The sequence below is a fragment of the Diorhabda sublineata genome, chromosome 6 (assembly GCF_026230105.1).
Source record: "Diorhabda sublineata isolate icDioSubl1.1 chromosome 6, icDioSubl1.1, whole genome shotgun sequence".
In the NCBI taxonomy this organism is placed as follows: Eukaryota; Metazoa; Arthropoda; class Insecta; order Coleoptera; family Chrysomelidae; genus Diorhabda; species Diorhabda sublineata.
Genome location: NC_079479.1, coordinates 321,658 through 334,056, shown reverse-complemented (window position 1 = coordinate 334,056; position 12,399 = coordinate 321,658). Strand labels below are relative to the sequence as shown.

Below are 12,399 nucleotides of genomic sequence, written 5' to 3'. Positions count from 1 at the left end.
GAAAGGCTTTCGGACTAACAGTTTGAAATATATAAGTCACTAATTGAGGTTAAAACTTTGATTTTCAATTCACCTTATTCAGAATCTATTTAAAACGCGTTTTCACTTATGTGACGTATTTAATAAAGTACAATTTAATTAAAATCTTATTGCCGGTCATTTCTAACCTCTCCGATCATACAACTAGTGACATCTTGTCTTCTAACCGCGAGTCGACCATGTTGCCAGTTCTAAACACTAAAAATCTAATACACCACAGTGGCGTCCGGAAAGGGATTAAAAAAATGTGTAATCGTAAGAAAAATTTTTATTTTTCATTATAAAAACAACGGAAAATATATTTTTAACAAAGATTTCGTATTTTATTGTCCTTATAGTCAGTCTTATCTCATACGTCACCGATTTCCTAACCTATAAAACGAATCGGTTTTTGCAACAGTACCGAATGAACGATTTCCGTGAATCTAATCGGATGCGCAGTCGCCTTAACCGTTACTAAATAAACACTATTATCGTCCGCTTCCAAAATAAATTTCAAATAAACCTTTTTCCGATACTGAGTAATACTGGACGATAAAATTCGATTGACGCTTCTACCGGGAGTATCGATTACGTTCGATTCGACGATAAAAGCGATCGCCGATTTTTTTATTTCCGGCGTTAGATACTCGTGATTCGTTACGAATTTTCCCACGCATGCGCACCATTTTTCCGGTATACCGGCCTCCGAACACGATCGTTTCTCGGGTATTTTCGAAAATAAGCTCGTACAATTCGCGCAAACTCTACTACCGGTTACCGTATAATTTTCCACCGATGAAGATAGTACGTCTTGTAAAGTTACGTATAAGTCGTAAGTACTAGTTAGTTTTTTCGAATTTTGTTTAAAATTTTCGTATTTATCCGGGTGTTGTCGTTGAAACCACGTCGGAATCGATATAAAATTCATCGGTAATCGTTCTTCGTACCACCCCTGTATAGTTTGACGTATATCGCCGAATCTTATACCGTGATCAGCTAGTAGTACCACCATACTGTCGTTTAAAATGCCGAAATTTCCTAGTTCCTCGAAAAATACTTTGAAAATTTTATCCATGCGCGAAGGCGAGTTTATAAAGTTGTGACTGAAGGTGTTCATCCAAAAGATTCCGAAACTAGGATTGTTCTTGAAAGCTAGCGCGAAATCTTTCGCTACTTTCAGTATTCGTTCGCCTGAAATTAATTAAAAACGAAAGTTGGTATGCGGATATACTACCAACTGTTGAAAAAAAAAAGTTACTAACAACTTTAAACCATACAGTTTCATACTTTGATTCTTCTTCTGTTTTCTACGGTAGATGTAAACCGATAAAATATCTATTAGGACTAACATTAACCATTTTTCAGCATTGAAAGCACCCAAAGAAATATAAAATCAAGTAGGATCATTTTAATGTTAGTTCTATTAGTCCAAAGTTCATTATACATCATAAAAAAGAAGAAGAAGAAACCTTATAATTCCCATTTACTAAATATATATTTTACGTTTCTAAATATTCTTGATTTTAGGTGTCTTCTATTTCAAAATTAGTTTTTTTAATAATTTTTGAAAGATACATAAGTTTTTCTTTCTCCCTGTATATATAATACGCGATAAATACACTTTCTAAATATTATAATTTCAAAGCACTTCGAAATGTCAATATAAAAGACCAATAAATATGGAAAAAGAAGAATCAGCAAGTTGACCAACTTCAAACAACAAATAATCATTTAATTGCATTGATAGATCAAAATAGTTTAGCATTGTTGCCGTATTTATTTTTTTTATTTGGAAACCGCGACTTACCTTGTGATTCGGGTCCCGCACAAAAAGGCATCGTATCGACGAGTTGAGTACTTATCGTTTTCGAAGCTTCCATGTAAGTTTTGAAATAATAATCGGTGGGAGGATCTTTGAAACCTTTTTTAAGATAATTGAACGTGGAAATATCCGTCCAATCTTCGGCGTAAGCCGTTGCGTAACCCGCGTTTCGAAAATCGTACCATATCATCGGGCATTTATCCAACATTCCCACCAATTTCGGTTGACAGATCTTATTCGATTGTTTCAAGTTCAAACCTGATTTTTTCATATTTTTTTATTAAGAAAAAAATCTACCCTGTATCACTCACCTGTTAATAAAGCATTAAAATTAGGAAATGTATTATCATCAATTTTATTATACCCCAAAAATTCAGTGAAATTATTTTCGAGGATAAAGTTTTTTGTAAGCGGCATAGTCCTTTCGAAATTCAATCGTGCTACACTGTCTATAACAATAAACAAAACACTCAAAGGTTTTTTCTTCCGTTCTCTTTGATATTGAAATCGATTTTTCACTTCTTCTGTGACGATTACAGTCGTGTGGACGTTTTCGTATATTTTATCAGCACCCAAATAACATTTTACCCATACGGTATCGTTAACAAGTTTCACAGTCGAATTGAACGAATGACAATCTGATACTCTGAAACATATTTCTATTCTATACATCATTTGATAGAGTTTCTAATGAAATAATACTAAAAACACATATTAACTGAAGGGGGCTCGTGAGCTAAAGCTGATAAAGGCCATCATGTCTACCAAAATCTTTTACGTCATATGTCAAATTATAAGTCAATGTTTTGGTTATTATAACATTTTCTGTAGGAATCAACTCACTTGAAACCAACATCGGGATATTCTGCGGCTCCATGTCTTTTAACGTAACTATAACAGCAATCGACAGTGTCAGTTTGCGCATAATATCTATCGAGGTATTCGTTTTTGATGTGTAAATATGCTGTATTATTGACTACATTGGTGTAAGTAAGTAGATCCAGATCAGTGCAATTTATGTACGGCAAATATTTGTAAATGAGATTCGTTTCTTCGGAAAATGCGGGAAAATTCGGCATTTTACATTTTTCGTTGTTTATAATGAAATCTGTAAAATGGAATGTGATAGATTGTTATTTTAATAACCAGCTTTCGTAAAATCATTTGTTTAAGGAATTCAAGGACTACCACATTGTCACATGTAGCATTTTTTCACTTAAACATGCAGCTTAAACTAATGTATATATCCAAGAAGAATATTGAAAGAAAAAAGAATGAAAATAAATAAAAAAAAGAAAATAGATATTTAATTTGCTTTTATAATAAAGTAATTATAAAAATAAAAATCACAGGGTTTGTAGATTGATGCTTTAGTTCTATATAGTGATAAACAACACAAGGTTATTTCTATTAGATCGGGAGATATGATAAAAATAGTGCTAAAAGTCTTGAAAAATAAATTTTTATAGGAAAAGTTCATATTTTCTATAATAATAATTTGATAAATATCTAGAAATCAAGTACAGCTACTAAATTATAGTAAATAGGGGGTCTACAATATAATTTAGATTTCTTAAGAGATATTTACATATGAACAAATATTAGAATGAACATACGGTTAGTTTTGAACGATAAGTTAAATGAGAACACTAAAATACTGACAAAAAAGAGATACAACTTTAACATCTTGTATTTCAGAAAATAGTAACAATAACATTTTAGAAAAAAGAAAGATACGTACCTTCAAAAGCAACAACTGCAAATATATAATGAAAAGTTAACAGAAAAAAAATCATTATTCAGTAAATTATCACTTTCAAATTGAATTAATCCCACAATATTAATCTATATGTTATATCCGATACAGTTTAATGAAGAATTATATAAACAATATTGTGATAATCTTTTGAACCTGGTTAGCTCGACAGTAATTATCGTTTCGCTTATTTCTATTCAGTTCGGGATTTATATACTAACAAAGCTTAATGATCTGAATATTGTTTGAAAATAAATATCGGTAGTTCAAAGTTAGTATGGTGGCAAAAATATTGTTAAAATTATAAGAAACTATGTCTCAAATATTTATTTATGCTTAAATGGTGACTTATTCGATCCTAATAGGTAGACAACCAATTATACAGTATTTTGTCTTTGACAGTAGAAGTCTCTAGCCACCATTTGATACCGAAATTAGTTGTCAGTGTAAATTAAAATCATTATTATAATATTAAATTGCTTGAAATCATCACAGGTTTCTTTATTAATATCACTTATAATTGAGAAGTGATTTTTACAATACTTTAATCTTAATATGTTTCTTTTTTTAGTCACTAGAGGGATATATTGTTGTCGAATTAACTATTCCATGTCTATGATGTATTATCGATATGTCAATAATGTCATTTGGATAACTTTGTTTTGCTTTTCTAACTTTTGAAAATTGTTTGTTGCAACGGAAATTAACTAACACTTTTATTTTATTATGATAGGATTTCTTTGAATACATGACGAGTCAAATGTTTTTTTGCATTAGTTACAGGTATGTACCGATGACAATTAGTCGAAAAAACATACTTACACGGTTTGTTGTATCCCAATTTCTTGAAATGAATATTAAATATAGTAGAATTCCTATTTCTATTGACTAAATGTGAAAATGTTGGTCAGTAATTTGTTAAACTTTCCACCATACTGTATTCATTTATTTTTATAGAATTTTTTATAACTTGGACAAACTAGTTGATTTTTTTAAAGATTGATTATTTTTAATCACAGTTGTGATATTCATGAGATAAATTAACTGAGGTTAGTGACTTTAGACAAGTTTTTTTTTCACACATGTATTAAAGTATGAAAAAAACTCCTTTAAATAATATAATTTGGTAAACATCTTTTAAAAATTAATAATGAGATATTTATGAGCAAATAGAACTAGTTTTCTTTTTATATATATATATATATATATATATATATATATATATATATATATATATATATATATATATATATATATATATATTTATATATCAATCTGTTAACAAGTTGATTATTTTACTCCCAGTTTTGGGAGGCAAAGTTAATATTGATCTGCCCCTAATTTGTGTAATTTTCAAATATTTTTATAGTTTATTTTTTTCCAATATACGAACGTCTCTTGAAATTTGTGTCGCTTGTTTGCGATATTTTGATCTGAATTATTTTTTAAAGTCAAAATTGAGTTTCCAACTTGTACTTTACACTTCCGTATCTTTTTTAATACCCCTCGTAGTTAATTTCTGACATACAAACACCTTTTAGAAGAAGTCTCCAGAAAATTGAGTCACCAGTTTGGAATATTTTGCTTTGAATAATTTTCTTAACTTATTAAATAAATAAAAACAAAAATAATGCAACATTTATTTCCGATGAAAATAGCAAGAAATTACATAAAATTAAAACACGAGAATTAGATGTGGTTATCAACAATTAATGCTTGCATAGAAAAATATCATGTTCATGTACAAAAACACCATAACGAATAGGGTGACGGGAAGTGTCGATCATTTCTTTTTGGCCTGCTGCAGTCCAGCTCCGGCGTTGAATTTAAAGAAAATAATATCGCCATCTTCCACAACGTAATTCCTACCTTGTTGTCGATATTTACCTGAAACGAAAAATCATTTTCCCAATTTCGATACAGTTTTAAATCATAATTCTACCTGCAGCTTTACAGGCAGCTTCGGAACCTTCGTCTTTGAAATCCTGAAACTTCATTACTTCGGCCATTATGAAACCTTTTTCGAAATCGGTATGGATACGACCGGCGGCTTGAGGTGCTTTTGTTCCTTTCTGAAATTTATCCAAAAACAATATTGTAATAAACGTCCGCCATTTCACGTCAAATGCCAATTGTCAATCACAGATCTATATCACAACATATCATTTTATAATTTCCAGTGGTAAAAATGATAAATCACAGATCTACATCACTACAACTACCAACGCGAAAATAAAATCACTCTTTAAAGTGATTATTACGTGAAATGAGATTCCGTTGATATACGAGGGGTGTCTAATAAATTTTGTATCGACTATGATATAGAAAGATTTTTATAATTAAATGATACATACAACCACAATTTTTCGTTTCACTTTAAATGCTAGTTGTCGATCACAGTTTTACATCACAGTATATAATTTTGTAACTTCCAACACGAAATAAAACCAGAGGTAAAAGAGATGACATGACATTCCGTTGATATACGAGGGGTGTGTAATACATTTAGAATAATCGGGGACTGATGTTGAGTAAATGAAAGTAAAGATGGCGTCTGGTGGTGCGTATATAAGTAAATGTACCAAATATTGGAGCTGGTTGGTGTTATTTGCAGTTAGGATTGGAGTGAGAGTATTACATTGTTCTGAAGGGTTCCAATAAATGAAAACCGGTTCTCCTTTGCTATAGATATTGAAAAAAAAAAAGAGTTTTTTATCTTGATTTTAGGTCTAGTTAGTGATTTTAATTTGATTTTCTATAAAAGAAAGTCGTAAAAACAAGATAAATTGGGGAAAATTGTTGAAAAAAATGTTTTCCAGTGACTTTATTACGATTCAAAATATTTAAATGTGTCGATTTGAATATTCCGTTGGCGTACTGCTACTTTTCGGGCTCGTTCAGGCGAAATTATTCGAAAATTTGAACGCGTTTTCCACATCATTCTTATTTTTCCGGATGGGAGAAGAGAGAGGTTATTCTCATGCAAATTCGGTCGGTAGACAATTTTAGGGCAAACGTAATTTATTTACTTTAACATTGGCAGTTAAATGGCGAGACCATTATTTTCATTTGTAACAATTTTCCAATCTACATTCAACGAATATTCTAACAAGGAAAATGAAAGACGATGGGGTTTTGGTTAACTGTCGTGGGAGGGAATTCGACGAAGATTTCCTCGATTTAAACGCTCTTTATGAACATTTAATTATTATTCATGAAAAAAAGTTGTATTTTTCCCTAAATTCGCGAAAAAACAATCGTCATGTGGCAACGACGCAATTTTTTCTTCTAGTTTTAGTTATAGATTGACGTCATTTAAGATGGCGGCGGGGCAACAGCTGATTGCGCGTACAATTTACGAAAATACAGTGTTGTCAAATCAAATTTATGTAGTTAGATATAATTTTTTTCGATAATTGTTGTGAAAATATATAAAATAAAAATTTTTGTCGTTTTATTTACCTGGATTGTCCAAGCTTTAACTTCGTCGGCTCCGGCCGTGAAAAAATATTCTAATTGTAAAGTTTTGTATCCTTGAACAATGATTTTGTCCAACGCGCTGAAAAATCAAATAATAACGAAATTTCTCGAATAAATATGAAAAAACAGATCGAAAAGTTGTCTTAATACTTTAGTTCCGGCGATAACCTCGAAATTTCTTCTTAAAACGAACTATCCAAATACCGAGAACAAGAAAAATCATTGGTGACCAAATCTGGAGACTACGGTGGCACACATCTTGATTTGTGATAAGATTTGGTCGATTTTCCACTATTCCGACCCCCCGATACGCGTTTCCCTTTCGCAATTCTACGTTTTCGCGTCTTTCCACTAATTGGAAACATAAATTCGTCGTTTTTGGTCGATGGCGAGCGTCTACTTTGTACAGACCTTCCGCAAACCCAAATATCCATATTTTGGTTTCAATCAATCATCATCGTCAAGTGTTTCGATCCTTTGGATTACGCCTTTAAATCCTGGATGTTTTTCTATTTCTCCAAGTTTTTCTCCGGCCGCTTCTTCTTCTTCTTCTCGGCCACAATGAGAACCATCGCGCCATTTGTTTAGAACGCGAGTTTTTTTGAGGTTATGTCTAATCGAAAATCATATTATTAACTCCGTCTATGCGCCGATTTACGAATTTTTTAGTCCGCCGACGCAAAAATTAGAATGTGGTCCTTGGAGCCGTACAACTGAAATTATTTTATCCGAAGATCGATTCGTGTCTGGATCCGGACCATTTTAACCTCATTTTCGATGCGTTATACGTCTCGGCAACGGAAAAATTAAACTTAATGACAATAATAGCATCTGTACTCTGTATAATATTTTTTTTTTTTTTTTTTGAAGAGAGACAATTCGATCTCGAAACCTATAATTACGGGGGAAGGAATTACCGGGCCGATGAAGACGATTCCGTGGTCGGAAATCGAAATGAATTTATTTTTTGTAAATTTTCAATCGGGGTAGATCGAAAAAAAAAATTGTAATGATCGATACGTCTCTAACTTATTGAGTACAACCCCGATTCTTTGGAGGATTTACTTAAATCGTGACATGTGATCGATTTGGTGAAATATTGTAGTTTCGACGAGACTGCGAAGACCAGCAGTCGACCGAACGAGTTGGCGACTCCAGAAGGAAGGAAATTAAGGAAAAACGGACGCATTCGGTTGCGTAGAAGGCGTTGTTTCTTCAATACAATCCACCGGGTGATAAATCCGTTATTACAATGTTCAAAATGCACTCTATTTGCCAGATTTAGTCTCCTCGGGTTATTTTTCGTTGCCACGATTGAAAAAATTACTCGTCGGTCGATTTTTTGGGGTTTATTCTGGAATTGTTTTCGTATTAAGTCGTTTTGTGTTGAGGCGTCGCGTCCGATTCGATTTTTCTCGTTAAATAATTTGTTTATCAGTGCCTGGTATGAAACGTTTACGTGGATACGTCTATTAGACAAGATTGCGTGTCGATAATCGTAAATTTTGCAAATTGAATCGAAACCATAAAGACTAATAAGACGTTTCGATTATACCAGCGTCGAATTCGTGTTTTTCGAAACATTTTTCTATTTTTTTTTGTTCATTTTATGATTTCGCTCGTTAAATTTTCAACTGTACAATCTTTTGTACGAATTGTCGTATTTTTCGAAAAATTTCGGCCATACAAACTTCAAATTCGGCTACAATCAAATATTAGGTTTTTGTAAAATGGATTTTACTAAATTTCAAGCTCAGTTTTTTCACTAAAATCACTCTCAAGTCTTCTTTCTAAACCAGCGTTGTCGAAGTGCCGCATAACTTTGACATTGACATGATCTGTCATCTGTCAAATCTCTTTTTTAGTTTCTTGTATTTTTCTCGGACATTTTCTTCTAAACTTCCCTTATTTCTTGAGCACAATTATTTCCAGACCATTTTTTAAATTCCTTCACGTTTTGTCAACACGTAATTTCGAAAAAATTTCGTCCTTGAACCAATCGTCCTTTCGCTATTCATCGGAATTCGGTAATATGCGAATAACCCTATATTTAAACGTATTTAGGGGCATTCTAATTCATTAAAATTGACACTAACGACCTTAAATTTAGTTTAACGACGTCAATTTCTTTCTAAAAAAGAAAACAGAGACGCATCCAGCCCGATTTTTTCGACGTAATCACTTTTTAATTCCGCACAATCTTATTTTATGAATAACCCTCGTAATTTATTTACGTTTTACACATTAAACACGCTGTTTACACTACCACTACACTATTGTCACTATCTGGAATTTTCGATGTCCCGGAAATCTGTAATTTACCGTAAAACGACGAAAAAATTTATAAAACCGACAACTTATTGTAAACAGCTTACAAAAAAAAAATAATAAAATATTAATACGGGAAATAAGTAAGCGGCGCATTCACCAATTACATAATAACAGTACCGGCTTCACGGTTTGTGTTATCGGAGGAGTGTATTTATTTAAAAAAAATCATTTTTCTTACCTAGTCGTGGCGTTATCTTCTAGATATTTTTTCCGCAATAGTGGATCGTCGAATTCTTCGAGCAATTTTTGTTCGAACGCTCCCGAAAACGGTATAATTATCGATCCGGGATCGTTTTTGTCGACCCATTCTTTGATTTTGATCAACCTATTTTTAAGACGCACAAATTAATTTTACCTGGCGTTCGGTTACCGCGTCGGACATATGTCGAACGATTTCTATCGTGAAGGGATTAACAAATCAGTCAAACAAAACAAACAAACAAAAAAAAAAAAGAGGAAGAATATAAACCGCAAAATGTATTTTTTTTCATGTTGGCACGATGTGTTATTATTCCTTCAGAATTCCGATTCAAATTTAATTGGGATAATTCGAATGTTGGTTTTTTTTTGGGATGTAGGTCGAGTAATTAGTGACAGCTTGAATATAGTTACTTTTTAATTCACGTACGGGTTGTCCGGTAAACGAAATTTCGATTTTAATAAAATTTTATTCTTTTTGTTCGAAATTATTTATTCTAAATCAACATTTTCGAGTTATTTTGGCAATATCTTTTGTCGATTATAAATATGTTCCTTAATTCTTGGATATATACGTCTGCCTGTTTGTCCCATATTTTCCTTAATGTAAAAATTACGATTTTTTCAAATTATTTTTGTTTTTTGAACGTCTACGGGACTTTTAATCGGAATTTCGTATGAATTATCTTGTGTATAAGTCAATAAAATGTGAAAAATAGTCATAATTTCTTTAAAAATCCAGTTTTTTCTTTTTTTTTATAAATTTTTGCAAATTTTCTACCCATTTTTCTTCATATTGACCCATTTAACACATTTTTTCGTATATTTTGTTCGAAATATGAAAATGATCCTTAATTCTTGGATATATACGTCTGCCTGTTTGTCCCATATTTTTCTTAATGTAAAAATTACGATTTTTTCAAATTATTTTTGTATTTTGAAGGTCTACGGGACTTTTAATCGGAATTTCGTATGAATTATCTTGTGTATAAGTCAGTAAAATGTGAAAAATAGTCATAATTTCTTTAAAAATCCAATTTTTCCTCTTTTTTATCTATTTTTACAAATTTTTTACCCATTTTTCATCATAATGACCCATTTAACACATTTTTTCGTATATTTTGTTCGAAATATGAAAATGATCCTTAATTCTTGGATATATACGTCTGCCTGTTTGTCCTATATTTTCCTTAATATGAAAATTACGATTGTTTCAAATTATTTTTGTTTTTTGAAGGTCTACGGGACTTTTAATCGGAATTTCGTATGAATTATCTTGTGTATAAGTCAGTAAAATGTCAAAAATAGTCACAATTTCTTTAAAAATCTAGTTTTTCCTTTTTTTCATCAATTTTTACAAATTTTCTACTCATTTTTCTTCATACTGACCCATTTAACACATTTTTTCGTATATTTTGTTCGAAATATGAAAATGATCCTTAATTCTTGGATATATACGTCTGCCTGTTTGTCCTATATTTTCCTTAATATGAAAATTACGATTTTTTCAAATTATTTTTGTATTTTGAAAGTCTACGGGACTTTTAATCGGAATTTCGTATGAATTATCTTGTGTATAAGTCAGTAAAATGTGAAAAATAGTCATAATTTCTTTAAAAATCCAGTTTTTTCTTTTTTTTTATCAATTTTTGCAAATTTTCTACCCATTTTTCTTCATACTGACCTATTTAACACATTTTTTCGTATATTTTGTTCGAAATATGAAAATGATCCTTAATTCTTGGATATATACGTCTGCCTGTTTGTCCTATATTTTCCTTAATATGAAAATTACGATTTTTTCAAATTATTTTTGTTTTTTGAAAGTCTACGGGACTTTTAATCGGAATTTCGTATGAATTATCTTGTGTATAAGTCAGTAAAATGTGAAAAATAGTCACAATTTCTTTAAAAATCTAATTTTTCCTCTTTTTTATCTATTTTTACAAATTTTCTACCCATTTTTCTTCATATTGACCCATTTAACACATTTTTTCGTATATTTTGTTCGAAATATGAAAATGATCCTTAATTCTTGGATATATACGTCTGCCTGTTTGTCCTATATTTTCCTTAATGTAAAAATTACGATTTTTTCAAATTATTTTTGTATTTTGAAAGTCTACGGGACTTTTAATCGGAATTTCGTATGAATTATCTTGTGTATAAGTCAGTAAAATGTCAAAAATAGTCACAATTTCTTTAAAAATCTAGTTTTTCCTTTTTTTCATCAATTTTTACAAATTTTCTACTCATTTTTCTTCATACTGACCCATTTAACACATTTTTTCGTATATTTTGTTCGAAATATGAAAATGATCCTTAATTCTTGGATATATACGTCTGCCTGTTTGTCCTATATTTTCCTTAATATGAAAATTACGATTTTTTCAAATTATTTTTGTATTTTGAAAGTCTACGGGACTTTTAATCGGAATTTCGTATGAATTATCTTGTGTATAAGTCAGTAAAATGTGAAAAATAGTCATAATTTCTTTAAAAATCCAGTTTTTTCTTTTTTTTTATCAATTTTTGCAAATTTTCTACCCATTTTTCTTCATACTGACCCATTTAACACATTTTTTCGTATATTTTGTTCGAAATATGAAAATGATCCTTAATTCTTGGATATATACGTCTGCCTGTTTGTCCTATATTTTCCTTAATATGAAAATTACGATTTTTTCAAATTATTTTTGTATTTTGAAGGTCTACGGGACTTTTAATCGGAATTTCGTATGAATTATCTTGTGTATAAGTCAATAAAATGTCAAAAATAGTCATAATTTCT

The 12,399-nt window shown here is 30.8% G+C and overlaps 2 protein-coding genes across 2 annotated transcripts in view; both read right to left on the bottom strand.

Annotated features, from left to right (window-relative positions):
• Positions 1 to 289: 289 nt before the first annotated feature.
• LOC130445544 (uncharacterized) lies at positions 290 to 3,784 on the bottom strand. The gene is made up of 5 exons (XM_056781237.1): positions 3,585 to 3,784; positions 2,687 to 2,951; positions 2,155 to 2,489; positions 1,829 to 2,101; positions 290 to 1,212 (listed from the first exon to the last, which is right to left on the bottom strand). Exons 1-5 carry the CDS (start codon positions 3,637 to 3,639, stop codon positions 407 to 409), a joined length of 1,734 nt encoding a protein of 577 aa, XP_056637215.1. The 5' UTR covers positions 3,640 to 3,784; the 3' UTR covers positions 290 to 406.
• A 1,441-nt stretch (positions 3,785 to 5,225) lies between these two features.
• LOC130445550 (obg-like ATPase 1) overlaps positions 5,226 to 12,399 on the bottom strand; it is a 50,226-nt gene continuing 43,052 nt past the window's right edge. The window contains exons 8-11 of the mRNA XM_056781249.1: positions 9,589 to 9,735; positions 7,062 to 7,158; positions 5,542 to 5,671; positions 5,226 to 5,486 (exon numbers count right to left, since the gene is read on the bottom strand). Coding sequence (XP_056637227.1) covers positions 5,383 to 5,486; positions 5,542 to 5,671; positions 7,062 to 7,158; positions 9,589 to 9,735 — 478 coding nt within the window. The 3' untranslated portion in view covers positions 5,226 to 5,382. The remainder of the gene's footprint in view (positions 5,487 to 5,541; positions 5,672 to 7,061; positions 7,159 to 9,588; positions 9,736 to 12,399) is intronic.